This window comes from Barbatula barbatula (assembly GCF_947034865.1).
Source record: "Barbatula barbatula genome assembly, chromosome: 12".
Lineage (NCBI taxonomy): Eukaryota > Metazoa > Chordata > Actinopteri > Cypriniformes > Nemacheilidae > Barbatula > Barbatula barbatula.
The window spans coordinates 20,164,575-20,192,555 of record NC_136775.1 but is presented as its reverse complement, the minus strand read 5'-3'; the positions used below and the strand labels follow the sequence as shown (position 1 = coordinate 20,192,555).

The 27,981-nt window shown below is 38.1% G+C and overlaps 1 protein-coding gene across 1 annotated transcript in view; it reads right to left on the bottom strand.

Moving 5' to 3' along the window:
• bckdhb (branched chain keto acid dehydrogenase E1 subunit beta) overlaps nucleotides 1–27,981 on the bottom strand; it is a 50,305-nt gene that overhangs the window by 9,868 nt on the left and 12,456 nt on the right. The window contains exons 7-8 of the mRNA XM_079468752.1: nucleotides 23,259–23,356; nucleotides 20,154–20,264 (exon numbers count right to left, since the gene is read on the bottom strand). Coding sequence (XP_079324878.1) covers nucleotides 20,154–20,264; nucleotides 23,259–23,356 — 209 coding nt within the window. The remainder of the gene's footprint in view (nucleotides 1–20,153; nucleotides 20,265–23,258; nucleotides 23,357–27,981) is intronic.

Below are 27,981 nucleotides of genomic sequence, written 5' to 3'. Positions count from 1 at the left end.
GTCAATGATGCAAGTCAATGTTTATTGCAGTTTGTTGCAGAGGACATACTGTAAGTGCTTTCCTGCAGCTTTCCTGTAGCTCAGTGGTAAGAGCATTGCATTAACAACGCATGGTTTTGCGTAAATGTATAAATATATAGGATAATGCAATGTAAGTCACTTTGGATAAAAGCGTCTGCCAAAAGCATAAATGTAAGTGAAAAAAAGACTGATCAGCCTCTGAAAAGCTTGGTTACACAACCACCATGAAAAAGAATCAACTTTGGAAAATTTGGCTTTACGTTTGGACAATGCAGGACAATGTCAGTTCTCCAGCATGAAGTAAGAAGGAGCTTACTGGTCACTGCGACAGCCGGTTTTGCTGAAAAGTCTACAGCAATAACTTCTTCCTGAAGTTTTGTTTGCAACTATGTTTCCCAATGGGCCAGTAAAAATGTGAATAAATAAAATAAATAATTTGAAAAAAAAATACACACACCTTCACTAGAGACCTAGCTGTCAGACCTAAGTGAAAGACATTTCATATGCCTCCGTTACTGTTGCATAGAGGGGCTCAGCAGCAGAAATTTGGAAGCTGTACGCTATGGTGTGAGATTTCAATAAGATAACATGTAAGGGAGTGTTTTCTAAAGGCATTTTATAATGCGTGTCCCATAATTCCCAACGGACAGCGAGTGGCTCAATGGACACACTTGTCTGGTTGGCAAAACTTCAAAACGGATGGGTGTTGATTCGATTAAGGACATTCACAGGACTTTCAGGACCTGGCCAACAAATGAAGTAACCAGACCCAGACGGCAGTGCAGTAGATTAAAATAACATCGAAAGTGAGGGAAAGTCTTTCGCATTTAGCGTCTTCAGACTAAAGACCAGCACATTCCACGGATAGTTCAGATGCAAACAATCCTCCACTGTTATTACTGTATCACTGGATACAATTTTCATTCCCTGGAGTGAGGGACAGACATCCGAGGATGAGTGGAGGATTGGCTTTATCATTTCAAGTGACATACTAAAAAGGCTAAAGACAAACAACATCATTAATCACATGTGGAAGTTTAAAACTGTAGTGCAGAGAATTTGCGATCTCTGTAAGAGACATAACATTGCAGTTAGGGATGTACCGATGTCAAAATTTTGGCCGATAACGATAACCAATAGTTCTTTAAAACTGGAAGCCGATAACCAATATATGCAATATATTGCCTAAATATTGACATACATTTTCTGAGCCTGAAACAAAAGTTTGGACGGAATTCGCAATATTATCAAATTCGCCATATTTTGCAGAAAATCTGCGACAATCTCAAAATGTTATTTGATTATAGGTTTAATTCTGCAAACGCAAAATTATAAACATCTTTACTATGCTGCTGCCCCTTTGAGAGCGAGTATAAGGATTTTTGTTGTTGTTGCGCGTATACAGATATACAGATCTAATGACACACGTGTTTGGTTTCCCAACTGTTAACATTAATGAAACTGACTACTTTTACAAGGATCCTTGCTAATATGGGAATTGTGACGTCATTTTGTGTTTGTGTGTTCCTTTCAGCGTAAGACGACGTGAAAGAGAACTCAGTTTAGTAGTTTGCGCTCTGACTCTCATGACATTTTCTGCATTAGCCTTGCAATGAATATAACACACGCAGCACAATTTGTTACTGTTGAAGTTTTGTAACTTAACTTGGGAAATTCTTGTATTCTGCAGGCAAAGCATATTTATTTTAGCTCCGCTATATCAGTCCATCAATAGCATTAAATGCGTCTCTTACACCAGCTCTACAACCGCGCATATTATGTCTTTGGGGGGCGGGGGCACTGATAGATTAAGCATATGGCTGAAGGAGGGGAGACGACTGGATGTGCAGCTTGCACAATATAATATGAATAATATTACAATTGAATATCAATCGATCACTCAAAACTTTACTAAGGACACTCAGGGTCCAGAGATACCCACAAACCTACATTCACATTATCATGTATTTACATATAAGCTACAACGCAAATTCTTCCACAACCTAGAAAAGAACCTGACTGAACTAAATGCTGGGTTCTTCAGTGTTGCAATTATACTATTCACAGAGTCTGAGAGTCTACACATACATCTGTACATAAGATTACGCAACACAACAGAGCAGGTTTGGGACATAAACACTGACAAACATATGGCTTGCACTGCTCCATAGTGGCACTCCAAGCAGCAGCCTCAAACCGTCATCATATGAAACATTAAGTTTTTGCATACGGCTCTTTCTACATCGCTGCCACAAATGGGCCTACTACATAGGGGTACAATATGCCTTAAATAATGTTGTCTTCACAGGACCTGAACACATAATAATAATAATTGCATTGCATGTCACCAAATATTTAGCTAGCGCTCCTAAAGAGTTCAGTCAGCAGCTAGTTTAAATAGCCAGTCTGGAGCCCTGAATAACCCCAAAACTACAAAGTTATAGTAAGAGCGCTTTCTTTTGAAATGCATTTTAATGATCAAAGTAATGAAAAAAATCGATTATTATAATTATTGTACAATTAAATAAGAAAAGCAAGTGTATTTGAGAGTAACACTATAAATTGAGAAACCGTAGGGCAGGATTTTTTCATTCAAGTTTACCCGGAAAAGGGAAAGTGAACATTGCATACCATAACAGAGCCAGTTGCTCGGAGAGGAGATTTTGAAAAGAAGGATTAGTGCCATCCAAAAAGAAAAGTAGTTTTCTTCCGTAGTTATACGTAGTTATAAAATATATAAAATTGTTTCTTATACTGTAATGCAGGATTACTAAAAAGTGCATTGCTGAATGGTGCATCCTTCACAAAGATATATATTTAACAGTAAAAGTCGTGCTTTATTGTGAATACAGTCCGCAGAGAGTGGATAGACAAACGTGCTATTACAATACTGTGTATTTTAGCAAAGGTGCTTCTCTAAATTGACCAATCTGTCTCCAGAACCAGAACTAATTAACTACTTAAAATAAAAAAATTGTTCGCCAAATTGTTACCCGTGAGATTAGGTATGTGAAGGGTTAACGTCCTCTCTGCCCTGTTTCTCAGCATTCCTGTGTGCTTTGTCCAGCTGTGGTGATCGCGGTGGCTCCTTTACTGCATATTGTGCAGCAGGGCTGTGATTAGGATAGGCCACTCAGTGGAGGGAAATGTCATGTTTACTTCTGTTCCCACACACACCCTGCATAATGAGCCACACTGTACCACACCACGGCATGTACTGGGCCAACAGGGAAGCCAGGGGTTCAGCTGGACACTCACTGCATCTGACCTGTTTAGCCGAGGTTCTCTCCAACTAGACTAATTCCTCCAAGTACAGGGTTTCTATTCTCATAATGCTGTCATTCATGCATAAATGATGCTACGAAATGTGTGGTATCCAAGAAAAAATAGAAAAAATCCTAATTGAATCGCATGAATTCATGAAAAGTATACACACTAAACAAAGAGCAAAGAGTGGCTTTAAAAGGCATCACTGAGCATAAGCCTGTAGTGGTCAAGCACCACTTTAGCAAAGGTAACAAAAGTAAGTTCCTATATTTCCAATATAACATTTTGAAGGACTGGCCATCTTATTCAATACAAATACAGAATAGAAGTGAAAATATTCACATTATACCACCTTCTGAATATACTGTGGTGAATAAAGAAATCAGAAGAAAACATGACCACATCATGCCTAAAGTATGGAGTCGCTGCTGTAAGAAGATATTTTTGATAATAAGTTTGTTTGTGAACTTTTAAACAGAGGACAATAGGGTCATAACTCGCTCACCAATATCTCCATTACAAAAATTAGCTTCAACCACAGCTTGACTTCTTAACCGGAGCTTTAACATGACAGATCCTTATTATCATGTTTGAGAAACAAGAGGTAAAGTAATAGCCTGTATTCATGCACAGGCACATCAGGGCATCAGGCCCTCAGCCAGACATGCCCAATAAGTATCGACGCCAAGGGAGACCTCAGACCGAAATAGCTCTAAACAACCCATAAATCTCCACTCAACCAGATTCAAGGCCTAACGTGCCCTGTCCTTATTCCTCAAAACAAGCCACCACCCCACAGCACAGACCACAGACATGATGCAGCAACAGAAAGATCAAAAACAAACTATAATCACCTTTGATTACAGCCACATAAAAGCTGAGGAGGTCGGCAGGGAACCCAAAGCTGAGCGCGTTCAAATAAATAAGAGTTTATAAGGTAATTCTCAAGCCTTCCATGAATTTGACATGAATTTCAGCTGGTGTCCATTTCTTCTCATCAAGAAATGAAATCACAGTGCAGACCTTAAAGTCACCATGAAATCCAAAAGGAAAATTCAAAGGGATTTACAAAGTGCTGCTGTGAATATTATAAATATTTATATTTATCCATGCACACCATTCTTTTTTTATTCATTTGCCCTTTCAATCTTCAATCAAAAACGTTAAGCTCCCCTCCCCTCTCAACAAAACCTCTTCACCACGTGACACAAGCAACAAAAAAGAGGTAGGACTATAGTCACTGTCCATTGGCCCGACATTTTTAGCCCTTCCCTCCACAACAGACTGTAAACTGGCATTCAAATCTGCCTCCATTTTGTTAGCAACGCCCAATTTACAATATACCAATCAAAAGGGAGAAAGGGAAAATAAAGGCCGGAAAAAAGAAAATTTCAGAAGTCGATGCACTCAAATATACAGACGTGCTCAAATTTGTTGGTACCCCTCCACAAAAAAACTAAGGCGGCATAATTTTCTCTGAAATAGAAATTAGACTCTGCTTTAGATTTTTTATTCAACATAATATTGTAAATAATAAAACAAATGAAAATGTCATAGACAAAAATGATGGGACCCCTTACCTGATATTTTGTTGTACAACCTTTAGAGGCGATCGCTACAGGCAAACGTTTTCTGTAGCTCTCAATAAGACTTCTGTACCTGTTAACAGGTAGTTTGGCCCACTCTTCGATGTTCGATAGGATTCAGATCAGGACTCATAGAAGGTCACTTTAGAATAGTCTTATGTTTTTTTCTTATCCATTCTTGGATCATTTTAGCTGGGTGTTTTGGGTCATTATCCTGTTGGAGGACCCAAATTCTGGTCTAAGTTTTTCTTTCAAAAGTGGAGTCCTCCTTGGTCTTCCATGGAGCCCACGTGCCTTCACCTTGGAGTTCAGCTTGTATCTCTTTGGCAGTTATCCTTGGTACTTTTTCTACCATTCGCACTATCATTCTGTTCAATCTGGGGTCGATTTTCAAAAATCCATCTCTTTCTACAGCTTCTTTGCTGTAGAAAATGGGGATCAAACTAAAAATCTTTCATGTATAGATATGGTTTTATCTTTACAATATAAACAAACCCTACTGCCCATGCGCACTATTGTGACCCCAACAGAATTTCCGGTACACATTAAAAAACAAAAGAGTGCAAGCAGATTATTTCTGATAACAATCAAAAGAAACCGAGAAGAACCGTTACTTCGCTAAACTTGTCTCTACAATATTTTTTATTTAGACTGCTATACAAAGCTCAACTGCAAGATGGTTTCTTAAAATGCGACCCAACTACTTCACCCATTCCACAAATTGTTTATTTAATTAAATGACCATGCAACAAAATTAAACAAGTCAATTGTTATACATCAACATAATAATACAAATGAATATTAACAAATTACATAAAATAAAAATAGTTATATTATTAGACACTAGCCAAACACAAACCGGAAGTTAACTGGGGGTCAGGCCTGCTAACATCCAATGAAACAGTCTATAAGCTTTAAAGCAGCAGTTCGTAACTATTTTTGGGTGAAAAAATAAACACAATTCTGTTATTGAGCATGTTCGAAGTCCCTCGATTCACAAAGTCAAGCATAAATTTCAGTTAGCTTTTTTGTTGAAAATGTCATCATAAAAAGCATCAGACATTAACCTATGTAGGGATAAGTACAGAAAGCAATCTGCAATTTAAGGTTTCAGTGGCCAAAAGGAATGGAGCTTTAAAGGGACAGTTCACCTAAAAAAATTTAATTAAAGCTTCTAGCTTTCAAAACATTGCTCTGCTTGACTGACGTTCCTGACCACGTTTAAAGAGACTCTAAAGTGTGCGGCAGAGTCATAAAAACACAGCAGTGTGGTCCACTTTATGATCAGGACTGCTAGAAACAGTGACCTCACTACATCCACTATGTAGTAAATGGGTAAGCCGTCGGCCAGAGGCACAAGAAAAGTGATACGAAATAACAGCTTCCAGTGAATAAAAAAAGCCACTCGTCACTTTTTCCTTGCTTTTTATTAGCATGGAGTTATGTGGAATTTGTCTGCTCTCATCCAAGCAGTGACACAGACACAAAGAGGAATTCTAGAAATCTCACGAGTGCAGAGCTAAAGAATGCAAACTCTGCAGGAATGAACGAAAAAGCAGATCTGATGAGGGTTGCAAACTGAGTGTAGAAAAAAGAGGAGCACAAAGAGAGAGAAAGCAGTCGTAAATAATGGAGGATGGTAATGGGAAATACAGTTAGACAGGGTACATAACTACTGCATCAAATCTTCTGTTGTTTGCATGCCAGAAAATTATGACATATCAGGGCTTTACTTTACTTTACTTAAAGGAAAAAGAAAGTGTATATAAACTGACTAGTGAAGTATAAGCTTTAAAGCATAACAGTGACCTAAATATTCAGTCAACACTGCTGTTCAAAGGTTTAGGATTGTTTTTAAAGATATTAAAAACCTTTAGCATTGTTCTAAAATTATCCAAATGTTCTTAACTATATCACTAAAACATTACTGTATTTAAAAAAAAAACTGATGGGGCTGCCGTTCACAAAAATCTAAAATATTTTTATCTTAAGCTGCGAATGCAGCAAAGAGCCGTGCGGGATTTTGGATGCACTAGCACTCTCTTTGCACCGCCTCTGCTCCACCAACGAAACGCGTTTGCTGCATACCGAATGTTTCCCAATGAAAATGAACTAGAAAAATTGCGACTGCCGCGTACCATGTGAATCCACCATAATGGCACCTTTCGCAAAAAGTGCAAAACACATCCAATTTTTGACCATGTTAGATCACACACATCGCCACAGAGGAGTTCTTTGGTAGATGGTTTTGTGTTTTTTATTTGACCTGTGCACATCACTTAGATTAACTAGTCTCAAAGTATCATCTCAAGATGTGTAACGATTGTGTTGCAGTTAGCAATAAACAGATCAAGGTCACAGAACAAGTCACAAGGTCATAAATCTGATGCTTGGTTTGTGTTTCTGCCAGGCAAGTGTAAATAGCAATTCTAAGAAGTTGTTGACTAGTGTTAAATTCTTCCAGATTACGACATACAGCTCTACAGGAATCAATATCACTGCTGTCAAGCAGAATACATCACTATGTAGCAGCATCATTTGTGTGTGCAACAGTGTCTGTTCAACCATCCTCGGCATCACTTTCACTGAGCACTACAGAACATTTTAGAAAGTAAAATAGGCTTCATGGTCTGTGAGCCACATGAGATCTCAGTCGGTCCAGGCCTTGAGTTAGGCTGCTGTCCAGTGTGAACAGGAAGCATAAAGAGCTGGATTCTGATCAGTCAAGATACATTTTTCTGATGCTTTTCCACAAATGAAGAACAGAAACAATGGCCGCACAATCTCCTGACAATATGTGCAAACCAAATCCAAATCAAAGTAATGCTCGCTAATAACATAATTATACGGTATATGCTAGAGTCAGGAATAAATATGCAGGACCCAAGCCACTGGCCATTATTTACTCTGCCATCATCTCTGTAGCTGCTTCCAGATTTTAGAACCCCGACACTTTTAAGGCCCATAAGATATAACAGTGCACATGTGAGAGATTAACATCAGTTTTGTGTGTCTTTGGTGAACCATGTAGAAAGTCTGTGCATTGAACTGCACGGTCTGTGTATTCTGTATAACTTCAAGGAAATCTGGGTCTGTCAGCATTCTGTTGTGAGAGACTGTATTAGTTCATTGCTTTTGTTTTGTTATGTTATGCTGAATTGTTTAGTGCCTTTAAAACCTGCAATTCCGTTACGTAACAACTTTTCTTAGGCCCTTCTTGGGCCGATCTCCTGAAAAAGCATGCCCACGCGTCAACCAGCAAGAGCGAGAGAAAGAGCATCAATGTGCTTCAGTGAAAGCAGTGAAAGACGTCTTTGATTGGGCAGATTTGACACAGGGCTATCGTTAGCCGCTATCAGAAGACCTTCGCTAAATTGACAGTGTTGCCAGAAAAAAACAGCAAACAAAGACAAGGCCAAAATAAACATTATAAATACAAATAATAAAATTTTTATACGACCGATTCTCTTATATCCGCAACTGACCATTTTTCACATCTAAAGTGTCGAGCTTTATAATCTAAGACCAAACAACAAACATAAAAGTGCTTAAAAAAATAAACATGGCAACACTGCAAAAGAGCGCTCTCCAACAAAACACAACGCATTTGTCTTATACTCTACTTTAATTGATGGACAAAGCGAATCTCTGAAAAATAACAGATACCAAATGGTTTATTTTCTTACAGCTGCGGGATGCCAGAATGTTGCAATGGTTACTAGTGTGTCAATCATCACAAACGCGGACACATGGAACTACATTATCAGGGCATTCACTCCTGCATTTAAATGGGGTTTGAACCCCCACGAAGGTTAGCAGTCTGTACGTATTTGTTTTATTCTGTTGCTTTCATAATTATTCAAACAGGAAAGCTTTGTTATACTCTAAGCTGTTCCTATGGCTGCTTTCATTTATGTTTACTTTTTAAAAAGGGAGAGGAATATGTTATTTGCAATTTATGATTCCTTTTCAGGGGCTCGTCTGTTGTCGGAAATAATCGTACAGCTGTATCTGTCTTTTATCAATTTGATCAAACTAAATACTCTTCCAAGATACGAAGTATGCAGTACAACTCTATAGGTACTCAAGATTAATAGGAGATTGGCAGAAACTGTGCGCGTTTCCTCCGCTTTAAGAAAATATAAGCTTTTAAAACTTTCAACAAATTCCTGGCTGCAAGGTAAAATAAATGCTATTGCCTGATTTTTTGAGAGGAGGCACTCAATAGCCCCTTTCACACTGGTAAATTGCAAGAAAATTGCAGTTAACAGAACATGTGAGAACAGGACCTTTACGGTAAATCGATACTTCCAATTTTCCAGTAATAGAAGTAGTAACATTACATGCAAATTCCAATATGAAGCGATGTGTGAACGAACAATGAAGATTACCGTTAAGAGCACGTACAACACATGACGGTATGGTGTCCCCTTCGGAAGGCAATGTATCCCGTCTGAAAAGCTCCGACGGTCTACCCTGCATGCGAGCAGCATTGCACAATGTGCTTGGGTTTAGAGCAAGTGTATGACCCAAACATCAACATCACGTTCATTCACAGCAAAATCACCAGTGTTAAAAATGGTCAAATTAACTCTCACAGTGTATATATAATTTGTCTGTGTTCGGATATAAAAATCACACCCCCACCATATTTACAAAGGCTTAAGTCACCCTGTAATTTTATTTCAGCAGAACGTTTTTTTTAAGGTCCCGTATTACTTGTTATCTAATTTTGCAGTATTGCATTCTATTGTGACAGATGTTTGACTTTGATTTTATACTTTTAAGAACAACATCTATCCAATTTCCTCCATATTTCAATAAGTTTCTGAAGACTGAATGGGGTGGTTTATGTGCAAACATCATTGTTCATGTGGTAATGCGTTCATCATGTAAGTGTGAGGCCACAGCATGGCTGAAGTCCAAAACAAGTGGTTCTTGCAGCTGTTTTGGACTGGAGGACTTTTTCAGTTCACTAAACATTATTTTCTGCACATCGCGGACAGAAGACGTGCTGGCAGAGGTCTTGCAACGGAACACGACTCACTATGCAAAGTCTGCATCACAACTTAAAGTTCCTGGTCCGAACAAAACTGAAAACATTAAAGGTCTGTTCAGTATTAAAAACAAATCTAGCACAAGAGCACTATGTAATTGACTTATAATGGATAGTTTTAGCAGAGTCCTCAAAAAGCTGTTCCAGTGGCTCATCTGATCAGAGACCTATTAATCTGTTTACTTTTCCATCATTACCTCACTAGCAGAACTCAAATAGACATTGTGGCTGAAAGCAGACAAAAATGTGTACCATTAAATTAAATTTATTTGGGCACTTGCTGATTACATAACAAGGCATCCTTGGCAGTTTGAGTCTTAGGGTTTTCCACCCTGACTGGCTAAATCAGATATAATACGAAAACACTGTGGGCTTCTCATATGAATCTTCCTTGACAAATAACAAAATGTTATTTCTCCCAATAAAACTACGGTTTTGATACTTCATAAGTAATATGTTCTGTCATCATTTACACTACAAAGTTATTCCAAACCTTTTTACCTCCGAGAAGAGATTGTTTGGCTCATTTGTATACTAAGAAAATAAATGGGGAACGAGGGTGGTGAACTCCAAACATAATTTACATTTTTACATTTACATTTATTCATTTAGCAGACGCTTTTATCCAAAGCGACTTACAAGTAGTTATTTTTTTTACAGTGACACATTACTGCAGAGCAATCAGGGGTAAGGTGTCTTGCTCAAGGGCACTTCAGTCATAACCTGCTGGCACTGGCAACGCTCTAACCACTAGGCCACAACTGACTAGGCAACTAAACCTTCATTCACCAATACACCAATACTTCGTTCACCTCTGAAAACCAATTATGCAATTGTGTAAATGGCATCTGACAACTACTGAAAGGCAAATGTTTCAGCACACTATTTTGTCTGTTTTTGGCCACTGTAGGCTGTCATATCACATTAAAAGACATTATATTAAGTCCAGGTGTCATGTGGACCACATTTCCATCCTTCAAACTCCGAGAGCATAGCTTTGGGATGAATTGTTGTTTCAATTGAATAAAACATATGCAATAAATAAGATATCATCTGTGCTAGATGCTTACGAACAGCACAGATGAGTATTTATTATGGTTTTATCTTAACTCTTCAGGCTTTGAAACAAACACACAGGTCTGAATCATACAGTATTTTAATAAGGAGTGCATTAGGGAGTGGCGGCAAACAGACAGATATGGAGGTGTTTCTTTCGTGCAGACATAAGACCGTTTGGCTTGTGGCTTCAACGCTCTTCCAGCAATCCCCAAAGCACGTCCAGCACACGAGCATGCAATTCCTCATCTAAATTCAGGTGTTATAACATGCCGCATCTGTCTTGAATCCTGAGCGGATTCATTATTTTTGGAGCGTCGGAGTCATTCCACAAACATAGTCAAGCTGGTGAAGCGGTGAAATGAGACATGTAATGACGTGTGTTTTCATAATGGGGTTCGACAGGTTTAGCCAACAGCATATCCACATGGAATAAGGTCCAGAATTCCATTGCGGGCTCCTGCTTTCTCGCTTTACAGAGCAAACAATCCTATTAAGACTGTCCTCTATTTAGCTGTGTGTGTTTTCATCAGGTGTCTCTCTGGCTCCACAGGCATCAGGTCAGCCGAAGGATAGATGATGTATGACCTTAGATGAGTAGCATTATCTTGTGAAGTAGCCTACACTGGGTAAAAATACCCTTTCAAAGCGGCACATTTGTAATTACAAGATCTGTATAAAACATACTCAAAGAACGGCTTCTAAGGAAAGATTACCAGCAGGTTGTTTCAGCAGTGAATGCTAGCTGATTTCCAATTTTTTTAGGTGTTGAAGTGAAAGGCAAGAACTGATCTCCCCTAGTTGAACCAAAAATGTTGTCAATGACTTCGAAGTAGTAAACCTATAGATTTCTGAAAGATAAAGCCACGCTAAAAATGAAGAGACCATCTTAGATACTGTTTTTCTGAATTTAAAGTTTACTATTGATAAGTAGATATTTGCGTAAAATTATAATTTTTGTTTCATGCTGTGAACTACTAACAATATTTTACCAACTTTAAAATAAATATATTGTTGTTTCGATTTGCATTTATTTGCAGAAAATGAAAACTGGAGAAACAGGTCAAGACAACAGAAAAGATGCCCTGTATTCTTAAGACCTCAAATACTCAGTTGAAGTTTATATTAATTTTATAGCAATACAACACTAATATTTGTACATGTATTTAGGAAAAGTAAAAAAATATGTGATAACCTTTGTTTTTTTAATCACAGTTTTCATGTGTATTGTAATTCAGTCTTTCACATTCCTGTTGGATGACTTCATGTCACTACTAACTGTGTGTTCACATAGATCGCGAATGAGGCGTCAAAAACGCGCTATTCGCAAGTAGTTGGGCGCTTGAGCATTTTGTGTTTACTTGCTTCATTCGCGCGTCAAATTCGCTTCATTCGCGCGTGAAGTTCGCTTCATTCGCGCGTGAAGTTCGCGTCATGGGAGGGGCTTCTGGCAAGCGGCTCCCGTTTATATATAGCTCAAATTGAGTTAAGAGTGTTTTTACAATTTACCAGATTCTCCAACCTCCTCACTCACTTTCTTCCAAGCAAGATCCTTTTTATTCCTGTTTCTGTAAAAATAGGAACCAGAATCATACAGCTCCGGGTATCCACAAACGGCGATAATTATTTTCTCCTCCATTTTGAATTTCTGCCTCAGCTCGCTACGTCGTTTAATCACCTCACTACTAGAGCAGGCTCCTGATTGGTTGACGCGGCGCGAATTTTCGCCAAAGTTCAGATTTCTCAACTCGCGCAATTCGAGCCGAAAGTGCATCTATCGCGTCTTGCATTGACTTAACATGTAAATCACTCGCGCTTGACGCCTCATTCGCGCTCGGTGTGAACACACAGTAAGGGTTCATTTTATTGAAATTTAACAAACACTGGACTGGAATGACCACAACACATATAGAAATGCTGATTTGAAATGTACATTTGGAATGGTCAAATTTTTTTCTGCGGTCTCGAAATTGTCTCTTAATTGTCTTTTAAGTTTTAGGCCGACATTATGGTCCTTTCCCTTAAGATAAAAGAATTCTAAATTTGTTTTAGAGAGAGAAATATTGTTCTTACGCTGCACAATAAATCAAACCACAACTGTAATTCATGGCATGGTGTCTTAACATAAGCACATCGCATTCCAAACAATACTGAAAAGATTCATCTTCACTGTGCTCATCTACTGGTCTTGAAAATTACTGTTCTCCTACCGAGGTTTTAACTCACGGCCTTAAATCTATACCGTTTACGTGGCCTCAGAATCTCTGCTGAGATCAGTAGGAAGTCTAACCTCCTTTTAAAAGGCAAATTATAGTCGGACCTACACTGTAGCCTTTATGCAGCAGGCAACTCATCAGGCTATGCTATGAAACACACAAAAGTACAGCACATTTTAAAATGCACAATGTTGACATGAACACTAGGTAAATATGCACGAACAGTGATCCAGTGGCTCAGGACACATCCTGATTATGCTAACCAGACAAGGCACAGGAGTTTGCTTTGGAAGAGTGGGTAGGGTGCCGAATGTGGAGCAAATCAAAATAGCCTAAACCCATATGGAAACAAGACTTCCATTGTAATAAGGAGTCAGTGTTTCCAAGGTTTACTGACCACAGGGCTGTCCTCAAACAGCTATCCTTTAAAAAAGACTTGACTAAGTAATGTCTTGAGAGACCATACTGGACACAGATAAGTGTACCAAAGCACCAAGAAAATGGCATGATTACCAATTTTAATATATACATATAGATTCACGCCCAATGGCCGACTCCAGAAATAAAGTTGGTCATCGTCAACCTGAGCAAAGCATAAAATACACTTTGCGAGTTTGTTTGTTTTATTCATTCTTAATGCCATTCCAGCATCTCAGGTAAAATTCATGGCAAGAACTAGTCAATTTATTCACAAGTATGTTCTATCCGCAAGTCGATCCATACACACGTTGGGGGGGACAATTTGGAATCCTCAGTCAACTTAACCTACAAAACTCAGATGGTGTGGCGTGCGACAATATTAAGGCTTATCACCACCGGGACGCTTATCACGCTTATCACTGACATTTAACGCCTCGTGACTAAACAAAGGACGCCAATGTGAGTGTGCACACCGACATGCAAAATGGCAGCCATAAAAGCTTTTTTTTTTTAAATGCCTTTGTTAAAAACTGGCCGACCAATTTGATTCCAGCTTTTGTTCACGTGGCTCATTACCAGTGAAAATCGCTTTGGTATGAACGTCGAAAAAGACTGCCAGTCCTGGTGTGGACAAGCCTTTAATGTGTTTGGTCTGGGAGGAATAGATCTGATGTGCTGTTGCTTCTGCCAATATATCCACAACATACTACAGTGAACATTTAAGGCATACTGCTGCTGCAAATATATGAATAACCGCCAAAACAAAGCAGGAGACACAGAATGGACAATACATGGATACCGCTGAGAGTAAGATATAAACTGCTGCATCAGTGGACATGCATATATCAGGCAGATTGAAACAAAACACCCCCAAAAAGCAGATCTGTCGCTAAAGACATGTACCGCTGCTGCTCCGAAGAGCTATATGAACCACACGTATTGCTATCTAGGTGTGCCTGGGCTACCATGCCACCTGCATAACACTAATGGCTAATGACTATGTGTGCCTTGGCTACCATGCCGACCGGCTTGACTCTAATACATGCACTTGTTTAATGTTAATTTACAATGGATACATGGCAATCCGATAGATAAGACCCCACCAGAGCAAAATATCATAATTTAAATAATTAGATAACTGCTACTGATAAACTTATTCTTAAGCCATTATGAGCGATAAAGCGCGTCCTTCTTACGTTGCATGCAGCTGAATCAACGGCACACTTAATTACAGCTGATGAAAACATCAACCTTAGAATAAACAAACGTGAACATGAGATTACACCACAGAAAATGCAAACCCCGGTTGAAATGCATACAAACGAGAATGCTTATTAACCTCTTCTCATGTCCGTTGCTATCGATGTGTCCTCGGAGCAATAACATGCTAGTCTAAAGTGTTGCTCCAGCTGTAAAAACACTAACTGACATTAACCATCAAACTGGAGAGAAGACAAAACAACTGCATCACATTAAGAAAAATATGACATGGTTTAAAAAACACTGTTTTCATCGTCCACACCACAACACGAAAAAAGCATTTTCTAATCTATGCACTTTGGAGAGCAAATTTAAATAGTTAAGTTTACTGTTGACAAAACTGCCGTCTCAGTGTGGATGGAAGGGTGTTGTATTGTCATTTGCAAAACCAATGGAGAAGCAGCTAATCACATGACAACAATTTTAAGCTACAGGAAAAAAAATCATTTTGTTCGAATTTGAGATTTTCATAAAAAATAAATACTTTGTCCTCGTCTCACAGTACCCAGTGCTCCAAGTCATAATTAAACATCTACAATGATCTTCTTGGTTTAAGTTTTATGAGAGATGTACCTTTCCTAATACAAATTGGATGCGTGTACATCGGAACCAAAGCGTTTGCACGTCTGGGGTTTTGGTTTTAAAACATGCAGAATTGAGAAAATAAAGTGAAGGACCTGATGCGAGTTATAGAGCTTTTATAAAAAAGAAAGGTCAAAAAGCAGATACAAGTAATACAAAAGTAATCCCTGCGGCTCCTGAAGACATATTAACGTATTATGAAGCGAATTGATCGGTGTGTTAAATAATTATTAAATATCATCTGTAAACTAGAGCTTCTGCGACTGAAACTTCAGACGAATATCAATTGCACCCAAGTGCCTTACTCACTTAGAAGGGCAGAGAGCTTTAGAAGTGGAAATTCGAAATGGAGACTAGCAACTGTCTCTCATAACATAGCCGTTTCCATCACACGGGTGACCTGAATAATAAATATCAACGCCATTTTCTCTTTGACAGACACTTTGCAATCGTCCCTTTCAGCACGGGCGCAAACATGACGGTTAGAACGCTTGATTCTGGTTCTCCAAACGAATCCAGGTGCTGGACCAAAGACATTTCAGACACTCGAGAGTAGATGCCTAAGACCCAAGTAACTTTCCACATTGTCTCATCTAGGCTGCTGGTCTGGCAGGGCAAACTGGCCATTTTGTTTATCCTTTAAATGAACATCTATTACATTAACTGAATACAGTTCCAGACACAGCTTTCAGTTTCACAGCAATTTAAGCCAATTCCATTTTATAAAGTAACAGAAAACCGAAAACAACATGTTCCAGACATGTGTTGTTTTCATGATGCAGTGCACAGAAATGAATATGCATGAGTTATAATGGACAGAATCTGCAATTTGTGGTTTTTAGGTTTTTTTATGGCATACAGTGCTGAGCCTTTAACCCCAAATGCTTCTTGTACTCATCTATGTTCTCATTATTGTTAACTAACGGTACTGTTTAGCGCGCTAACAAAATGTTTATATGCTCTCCTACTTGTACGTCGCTTTGGATAAAAGCGTCTGCCATATGAATAAATGTAATGGTGTGAGCTGTTGCAGTTGAGTCACAAGACAAGTTTCATCCCAGAAGCATGAATGCACTACAGCAGAATGCAGCGATGTCACAGGTTATTAAAAGACGTCACATATGATGCTCTAAAGACTAAAAAAGATTTTAGATTAAAATACCAGAAAACATTCAAACAACACTGAACGGTTCTTTTTGGATAAAAATACCCCCAGAACAGCATGTTTTATAATTCTTCCTAATTAACATACTGACAATCTGATGAGTTGCATCAAGTGTTTTATATATAAAGGGGGGACCCTAAGACTGGAGTCGAAAAAACCCTGAAAATATTATGATAATTTAAAAAGAAAAATCACTGAAATCGGGAACTTTAAATGTGGGAGCTATATGAGAAAGTTAAAAAAGTCGACACAACTCTACTAGACCTTATTTAGAGGCAGTACATATGTGCGCTATCTAGTAAAAATTCAAATAGCATGTAGTAAAGGCCATGACTGCATTCTCGACTCGCACAAGCCATGAGTGGAAAAACATCAAACAGTCAGCAGATCTTCAAACTTTAGCTGAGAAAAAAAAAAACACAAGCAGGCTCGTAAGGCAGAATGGAAATTGGGACCAACCTTTACACAACGGAAAAAATGAACAATTGCATATTTTAAATATCTTCAGATTGTGACCGGATTAACAGACTCTCTTTGACATAGCACTTCAAGATCAAGTTCACATATCTTCTGAAGTGGAATCAAAATACGCAGCATATATTGACAGAAAAACAAACTTAACCCAATCTTACTTACACATGGGTGTTAAGATCAACCTAAAATGCACTAAAATGTATAATGCCTGAAAGCTCTAAACAGAACTGTCAATATCAATTGTCTGTGGTTATATTTCACGTCAAAAATAATGCGAAAGAAACTCTTACATGTTATTCTTAATGAAAATGAAGCATATTTTATGACTGTAAGTCTCTACACAAGATGATTTTCATTACTGAATTATACCACAGTCACAATGAATACCAAAACCAAAGGCCTGTGACATTTTCCAGAGACTTCTATAACGTGTGTAGAGTTGTGATCTTAAAAATCAAACTCTCATAAGGACATCTAGTGGTGTTGACTGGTATCTATGCACAGACCATTTTAACACTTCTCAGCCTAATAAATATTCTCAGACACATTGTAAACATATACACGGCTATTTCAAAATTATTTTCTGAATTTACTATTTATAGGTATGTGTTTAAGTAAAAATATTATTTTTGTTTCATTCTGTAAATGGCTAACAACGGCAATTTCTCCAAAATTTCGAATACAAATATTGTTTCTATTTTCATTTATTTTGCAGAAAAATAAACTGGAGAAACCGGTCAATATGACAGAAAAGAAGCTGCTGTGTATTTTTTCAGACCTTGAATACTGCAAAGTAAAGCTCACATTCACCTTTAAGCAATACTACAGTAATATTTCAACATGTATTCAGATAAAGTTAATTTTAAGTTAATTTATTTCAAGTGACTTGTCTTGTTGAAAGACTTTGTGACTCCTGAGGTTTGATTTTGATGAAATTCAACAGAAACTGCACCGGAATGGCCACAATATATGATGCTCTGAAATTAAAATTTGGACTGGTCTCTTAATTTATTCCCACAGCTGTCTATCAATACAACAAGGTAATAAATTCAGGTTTAGCTTACACACACACTTCAGCACTTACTGCTCTTTACATTCAAACACTGGTCCAGAGTCTGTTTGGAAATAATCTCATGCATTTTACACGCGTTCGTTTCCATGTTTGTTTCCTCATTCAATGAGATGAACATCTGCCACTAAAATGTTCTGTCCTTTTTTTCAAATGAATAGGACACAACTGCATTTTTTTGGGTGACGAATAAACAATAGTTGTTTTCCCTGTGAGCTACAAACTTGGCCTCTGGACATTTTAGTGCATGGGTCTACTAACTGGAGTCTGGGAGTTACCGGGGCCCTTCAAGAAAAATAATTCAATACTTTTTAAAAATAAAAAAGTTAAAAGGTGAAAGTCACCTGACCATTATTGTTTCATTTATAAGTGTTCATATTCATAATGAATATGTTTAAGTTCATATTTGTGTCTTAATATTGATAAGACTGAGGTTTTGCTTATTGACACCCCCGATCAGCTTCGTAAAGCTGGTTCACGATGTTTAAACGTCGATGGCTGTGTTTTGGAACCACAAAACAAATAAAAAAACCTAGGAGTTATATCTGATTTAAGTTTGTCATTTATCTCTCGTGTTCAGTACACTGTAAAGAACTCCTACTTTCATCTCAGAAATATTGCTAGACTCCGCTCTGTGTTATCCCTTTCCTACTTATTAATACTTTGGTTTTCTCCCGTATTGACTATTGCAATGCACTTCTTGCTGGGGTTCCTAAAACCACACTTAACAAATTGCAATGTGTGCAAATTCATCTTCTAGGATCCTGACTGGAATGAGGAGAAATGAACATATCACACAGATTCTAAAGTCTCTGCACTGGCTTCCGGTCAGGTTCCGAGTTGATTTTAAATCCTCATGCTCACATGGTTGAGCCTTGAGAAACTACTTTAATCTGCCTTGTGTGTTTTTCACTACCGCTCCCTTTAACTCACGGTCACTTGGGCTTGTAAAGCAGTATTCTTTGTAAAGCTACATGAAAAAGATAATTATTTTCATTTAAGTTGCAACAGTACAAATGCGTCTTTTCCACTAGGTTTTAGACGCAAAATGTGAATCGCCACTTAAACATCCAAGAAGAGGCAATTATTTAACATGTTGTCTTAATATCACATTATTTATCTAGCAAAGTTACATCTAAAATCTAAATCCAGTATATCCATAGTTCATGTGATGATCTACTCTTGTAGTTACTCTAGCACATCTTTTTGTGAAAGTAACTTCATGCAGACATTAAATATAACCTTGATCCAGTTGGTAGAAGGTAACAGAAAACAGATTTAGGTAATTACTGTATATCCTATTGACGACTAAATGAAGGAAATAAAGTACAGGCTACAAAAAGGTAAAAACTACTGAAAAAGGCACAAACGAGCAGTGAGGGATTATAATGATGTGACTTCCCAGCAGCCCTGTGTATTGTAAACACACTATCATGTTTCATGGAGGCAGGTTAGTACAGTAAGGCGACACAACTGGAGATCACCATGTTTAAAAAGCTCCTTTCAAACAAACACATCTTTGTCTCATTCCCGGTCACACTGCCAAAACAATACTGCATCCACAGATTGAATGAGACTCTATTAAACTGCTACTTGGTGACAACAGTTACTGCTTGTACTGGCAAAGCTGGATACAGCCTTTACCTGCAGATAACCCAATACCATCATGATCCTTAACAAAATTATATGTGAAATTAAGTGAAAATTACTTCATCCGGCCACTTAATATAACCTAGAACCAGTTGGTGAAGGTAACAGAAAAAGCGAACAGATTTTAGCTAATTTTTTCCTATACATACATAAATAAATACAGTATACACATACATAAAATGTATGACAAAATGTTTTCTGATGACCATGTTAATAGAAAGTTTTAGGATAAGCATTTAATATTACAAACAACAAATAGAATGTAAATATTTGGGTGAGATATCGGGTTAAGAATTAATAACCCAATTGTGTGTACGTGGACATATCCTACCTTGCAAACTGTGTCTATATCCCAAGGTAAAATAGTCTGCAGGTCAATGACTTCACAGGAGACACCCAACTTCTCTTGTGCCATGGAGGCCACTTCCATCATCACATGCACCTGCAAGTCACCAGAGAGCAAATCAAGACATTTAGCAATAACCCTGCATATATTAACCTCCTGTTTATAAGAAAAGAAAATCGATTTATGTGCTCCAATACAAACACTTTTTTCAAAATGACAATGCAAAATACCAGATCATCTGTGAACCCTTTTAAGCAAGGGTGACCCAAACCAATGTGTGTTATGTATAAACAAAAAGTGCTGAAATCGTTCTAATATGCACAACATTTGTTAGCTTTATATTGGAACAAAAACATTCATAAATCACAAATATTCTATATATATATATATATATATCCTGGTCCTAGTTTGTATTACAAATCATGTTTCACAAATTAATATCAAGCATTGGGCTGTGGGCAGAAACATATATTGTGTCCTTTTTTCACCTTCACATTTGTTCCTTTAATGAACCCCTGGATCTTTAACTCCTCTTTACTTCTTGTTATCCCACAAATCAGCAGTTCAGCAGGATGAGACTATGAAGTGTCTGAACACCCGGAGAGCTTTTCAAATCCTAATCCTATGGTGAACACAGGTTCTCACCAGAGGTTCAGGTAAGGGCAAGTTAATCAGCCAATAGGAGCCCTCCAGCCAAAACACATCCCTACCAGTAGTACCCGAGACAGAGAAGACATGAAATAACTAGTTATATTTCTTAAATAAAACAACACCACCCTCACCCAACCAGTAAGCTAGTCGCCAGGGGGTCTACCCGCAATTATGCGACTAAAGGGGCTGGCATACTTGACTTTCCGCGTCCGTCTCGCACATAAACGCGTCCGCACAGCTACCTGCACATACTCAATTCGGATTATGTTTGACACATGCGCAATACAAATGAGTATGTATGCTCTACCAGCCATCAGATAGCAGCACTGAGTCACATCATTTACAGAGGAAGTGTTTTCCCCATTGCAAACAATCCGAGCAGACAGCAAGACAATAATATCAACAACCAAACAGTATGGAGAAGGATATGCTTCTAAGCTAACTCTTCTTGATTTCAGCGTGTTGGTTTTGTTTCATTCTTCTTCGACAACTTTCAGTGTGTGTATTGACCTCTAGTGGACTAGTGCACTTTTTTCACGCATGCCCTGTTGTACGTGGCACATCTGCGCAGTCTAAGAAAATGGGCTGCATGCGGGAGGGGCATCACCCTTCTGATGACGAAAATTGCATCATGCGGACGGACGATACTTCCAACTTAACACCAAGGTGCAGAACCAGCCCTCTGGTGACCATGTCAACCCATACAAAGCCATCAAGACAAGACTCTTTTACAGCCCAAAGGAAGATGCACTCTCTTTATTCACTTTGGGGCAGACAGTACGCCTACATACAGTACATTTATATAAAATTTTCGTATATGTATTGATGTTCTTGTTGCATTATGTCTGTCTTTAACATGAATACAAAGTAGTTTGAATTAATGTATCTATAACTACTAGTATTATTGGATGTGGAGTTGCTCATTTAACAAAGATGATATGCACCCCTGTTTGGGGAACATCCAATCAACTTCCACATGCAAAACACCATGTTGGAAGACAAAGACACCTAGCTCCCGGCAAAGGTGCCATCTCCTGATTGGGTCAGTTACGTCTGCAGGATGTGACATCTTTAGTTTAAAGGAGAGCAAGGTTTCTTCTGCTCGCGCTTTTCTTACTCTTCTTTTTGTTCGGGTTCTGTTGGTACAGTCCGTGCCACATCAACCAGGGTTTAGCCCTTTTGGGATCTCTTAAAACTGCCGCGCAGCATATTTCACTCATTCTGACTGATTTACAATGTTAAACGTGTTGTCTTCTCATGCTTGACATGGTCAACTTGTCAAAAACGAGTTGGACGTATGACGTAGTATTTCTGTGCTCGATACACTCCCCCAGTGCTCGTACAGGTTTCGGAAAGTTATTTACCAACATGAAAATTCGTTTGTAATAACCTTTCTTAGTCCAAAAGCACGCGCCCATGCATCAACCAAGGAGAGCGGGAGAAGAAGCGTGTGCACAAGTCACTTTCACTTGTGTGCAGTAGAGAGCGAGAGAGAGTGAGACAGCACTACGTTTGCAAAGTTCAGCTGTGTTTGTTTGTTCACTGCATTTGGGTGATGAATGTTATATAAACGGTGGATATGAAGCTTGATTTGGAGATCGTTTAAACAGATTTTCGGGCCCAGCGCTAAAAGATGCTGGACATGTATCGCACATGTTAAGTGAAACTGATGTCTGTGTTTTGTTGGCAATGGGTGCTTACATGCTTCATTCCCCCAAGACACATCTGTATCTGTCGTTTATAAATGTGATCAAACTAAAGACTCTACTGATATTGGAAGGGGGCAATACTATTCTGTAAGTACTCAAGATTAACATGAGATATGCAGAAACTGTCTGGGATAAGGCCAGACCCCAATGTTTGTGCCAGGCTGCGGCCTCGTCTTTCCAGATACAGATACAAACTTAGCAGATTTGGAAACATGAACGCAAACTTAGGAAATTCATGTAAAGTCATGCATTTGATCCAGATAAATAAAATTGATCATAATCAACAACATGTATCACAATTTGGGCTGTCTTCTTGTTTCCCTGACAAAGGGTTTGTGGAGAATATATTAAAGATCAGGTATCACAGGCAGTTTCTGCCAATCTCATATTAATCTTGAGTACCTCTACAGTAGTATTGCATACGTTGTATCTTCGAAGAGCGTATAGTTTGATCACATTTATAAAAGATAGATACAGCTGTACAATTATTTCTGGAAAAGAAATCACGCACAGAAATACTATGTCATACGTCCAATTAGTTTTTTAACAAGTTGACCATGTCAAGCATGAGAAGCCAGCACGTTCAACAGTGTAAAGATTTTCAAAATGCATCACATAGCATGACACATCCACTTTCATTATTATTGTAATAAAAGCTCATGATAATTCCTACAAATTTGCTGGAGAATAGTTTTTAGATAACACTGTTGCTCTTTGAATCACTACATACCTGTGTGCCCCAGGCGATCATTGTGACATCACTTCCTTCCTGCAGGACCTCAGCCTGTGAGAGAGGGACGTGATAGGCCTCTGTGGGGACTTGCTCCACTGCAGAACAAAATGAGAAATTAGAGCTGGTGAAGTGAAAGTTTTAAAACACTGAAGACGTTGAAACCAACTTGTTTGTTTTCTAAAAATGGATTGGTCTCATAATAATGTCTTATAATGTGCCTATATTTAGTCATTCATTATTTATTTATAGAACACATTTAAAAACACTGCAGGGTTGACCAAATTGCAAAGTACAGTGTACATAAAATTGCAGGTTACACATTCTCAAACGACAATCAATCATATAGAAATAAAATGAACAAGTTTCAGATGTTTTCAGTTTTGTTTTAAAAAAATGAGAAGTGATGACGCCATCCGGATTGATGTTGGAAGATTATTCCAGAGTTTAGGGCCTATGATCGCAAAAGCTCGGTCTCCCAAGACTGCCTGATCTAAGACACCTAGAGGGATTGTGCCAATGTAACATGTCAGAGAGATATGGTGGTGATAGTACATGCAATGCTTCAAAAACAAACATTTTCAACTCAATTCTCTGTTTAACTGGTAACCAGTGGAGAGAAAATGGGAGATAAATGATAACATTTTTGTCTTCCAGTCAGCAATCGGGCTGCAGCTTTTTGTACTGTCTGAAGGCACCCTATCAATTATAGTACCAGTGTTGTTTGAAATGACAATATTACTTCGGTTTTATACTCATGGACCCCAATGGTAGCAAGTATAGGGGAAACAATGTTGGTACTAAAATAGATCCCTGCGGAACACCACAGGAAAGATGTTCTGCCGAGGAACAGTGTTTTCTGACTGAAAATATCCTATTGTTCGAATAAGACTGAAACCAATTAAAAACAGTACCTTGAATGCCTAAATTCTTCAGTCTAGAGATTAGAATAGAGTGATCGACAATATTAAATGCCGAGCGAAGATCTAATAGGACCAGAGCGACAGCTCTCCCATTATCTGTTGCCAACATGATAATATCGATCATGCTCCATATTTATTTTTCTTCTAAAGTAATGTATGATCATGTGAGTTTCTGTGAGATCTCATATAATAATAATTTGTTACATTTATACATTTTCTGGGCACTCAAAGCACTTTACTTTGAAGGGGGAATCTCCTCAACTTTACTAATGTGCAGCATCCACCTGGATGATATGTTTGTGGCTTGACTTGAACAGCTACTGTGAAATGGTTAAAATCAGCAGGTGAGTGGTCTCGCAGTCTGGCTGAAGAGTCTTGTGTGAGCATTCAGAGGATTACATAATGTAGTCTGTGGTCTGCTATAGTTTGAAAATGATCTGTGTCCAAGGCCAGAGGCTTTAAGTCGCTTTGTTTAACATTATTGAAATGGTTTTTTTTGTAAGGTTGTACTTTTGTTCAGAATGTGAAACAATAATCAGTAAGAAATCAGTAATCTCTTTCTTTGCTCCTATATGCTGTTGCATTTCTTTGGTAACCTTCAGTTGGCAGTGCAGATATACTAATGTGGCTTGAATAAACTAATACAATAAATAATCATATGATGCCACTGACAGTTATTTGTCAGTCACAAAGTGTTAAACAATATTCTCTAGTTGTAATTATCTGAAAGCTTTTCAGCTCTATTCTTCTGTGCAATGTATGAAAAAACAGTTCAGTTTTTGTCATGTGACAGTAGTTTTGTGGTTAGAAAATCTTAGTAGGTTTTTAACAAATAGCAAACTGGCTTTGAACCCTCCATAACACATAGCAGCAGCAAAGATTTTGGCATTGCAGTTGGTTTGCAGCGATCTACATCTGATAACTGTACAAAAACCAACAGCAATAAAACATTTCTGTCAAAGGTTTTCTTTAGAGATGGAAATCACGGCCATCAATCAAAACACTGTCAGGATGTGGAAACCCTGATGCTGACGGTGGGGTCAAAAATATTACCAGTGCGCTCAATTACCTCTGTTATCCGTGCAGAAAAGCTTCGCTTTGAAGATGATACTGACACTGCTGTGGCCTTGCTTAACCTTTCACACAGAAAGCTCAAAAGCTTCTGACCTCTAAATCAAACGCACACCCATCTCTGAGGTTGAAAATATAATTATTACCAAATCTCCACTGACAAAGACAGCAACAGGCCAAACGCAGTCCAACTTGGCATATCACTGCATACATGCACAAAATGAATGATATTTTCAGTAGATTTAATTTAAGTCATTCAGAACCTGTTTTGGTAACACCAATTGGATTCTTGCGGTGCAGAGAAATAAAATGAAAGAGTCTAATGCATAGCTTCAAAGTATCTTTTGATAAAGTGTGAGTACTTATTGATGACAGTGATTGGCTGACAGCTGAGAGGTTTAAGTTGAGCTCATTGCTTGGGGGTTTAGAGGTAAAACATCAGGGATTATTGGATTAATGAAGTTAAGAAAGAATGCATCTTCAATGGTCCAGATACTTTGGAGTGGAGGAGTGTTGGACGCCTGATTCCTGTCTCAAAACATCTATTATTTAGAGCTCGGTGGATTGAGACATTTGCAAAAGACAAAACCTCAGTATTTATGAAAAGCCAGTTTGAGACAGAGAAGCTGGAATGAGCTAAGAGAAAAACAATCAAACTAAGACAAACTTGCCCCGAGCGTTTGTGTAAAATATATGAACTTTACCTTAAATCAAGAAGATTACTGAGAAATGCCATGCTATTTGTCTTCTGTGATCTGAGGTCTCATGTCATGTATGAAACTTTGTGAACAGTTCATATTCTGTTGTACCATAATTCTCTGTGGATTTTTTTCATTTACACACGCATGAACGCACATTTCTGAACATACGATTTTACCCTGATTTGCTGTTGAAAAAGATTGGTTTTCTTAAAGCAATAGTACCAATGAAAGAAAATCCTGTCATGCATTACTAAATTAAATTGTTCCTCAACCTTAAGACCATGCACATGCGTCAGGTGATCTCGCATCAGGTGCACATGCATCAGGGGATGCACATTATAGACTGAACATGAGTCAGAAAATTGCGGCGTAAAGTAAATTTTGTTTTGTTTCGCACAAAAGAATATTCTCATTGCTTCATAAAATGAAAGTTGAACCACCGAAGTCACATGGTCTATTTTAACAATGTCTTTATACTAGGGATGCACCGAAGGCCCAAAAGGGCATTTTCGGTTTTGGCCCGAAATACTTTTATCACCGAAACAATACGGCCGAAATGATGTGATGACGCAAACAGAGACCGCGACCTGCACGTGCTTGTCTGAAGCGACAAGTCTGCGGTGTGGACGTATTTCAGTAAATCTCGTGTATACTCTTATAGAGTGTTCACACCAAACGCTTTAAATGGACGCTTGTACACTGTGTTTACTCGCATCATTCGCACGTGAAATTCGCATCATGGGAGGTCCTGATTGGTTAATGCGGCGCAAATTTTCAAGGGTAGGTCATCGCGATCCAGGCCGCGATGTATGCGGAGAACCCGCGTGCAGACAGAGAAGCGCAAAAGGAGATCATAGCAGAGAAAAAAAGACTCGTCTCTCTGCACCAGATGAGGGGCATGCATCCTCGTTGTCTGATATGTTCAGTGAAATCCTGCAAGAAAATGCCTCAAATAATAGGTAGTCTATTCTGTTCTTAGGCTTCTATATATGGGACTATAAGATTGTAGCCATATTTCTTCTAGATATACATTTTTTGATAAAAATGCACTGGCCCTATTTAAATACACTAGCTCAAATCTTTCTAAAATGTCATGCAGATGACAAGCTCAACCGCTAGATGGTTATCTGTCTGAAGTCCCCAGAAGTGCTGTACATTATTATTTAATGAGTAGGGTCAAGTTAAACATTTAAGTTTGAATTTTATTTTATACTGTGCATTGTTGCAATGTGCTAAATAAATATTTGCATAATTTGTAATTGATTTATTCTTTGAAACTTTAATATTAATTTATGCAATTGCAATGCCTTGATTTTAGTAAAGTTAGTACAAGGTCATAGCTATAAATTCCATGGTACTAATAATTCGCATAATTTATTTCGGTATTTGGCCTTGGTTTGCTCTTTTTCGGTTTTCGGTTTTGGCCAAGAATTTTCATTTCGGTGCATCCCTACTTTATACTTAACTTTCCAGCATGTTAAATGGCTGTCTATGGGGGAGTCAGAAAGATCTTGGGCCTCATCAAAACCGGCTTAATTTGTGTTAGCATAACCAGTATTTCTTATAAAAAATATAATTATATTTATTAAAATGAATGTGAAATAAAATATAATCATCTAGCGGATTGTAATAATATGGGTTTTAGCCATTTTTACAGTACATAATTTGTCAAATATTATTTGAAAAACAGAAGTGTTTTTAGCATAAATGCCAAAAGATTTAGCAAAAGTTAATTAAAGCCACAATATGGAAGTGTACTTTGTTATGAAATATCCAAAAATCACTTGCACAGTGTGATATATTTCATGCAGTTGTGTTCAAATCCATAGAAATTCCTATTACAAATAATGGCCGTCCCTTGTCTCCCTTGTATTTGTCGCATATATCGGTGACTTAACCCCTTGACTGTCACTGTCCCGTATACAAGACACCTAAGTTTGAATCAATTTTGTGCCTTTAATTTCTAATCGAATCATGTGTAGGTTCAAAAAGGGCTCTGACAGTTAATTTCCGCTACTCCGCAATACC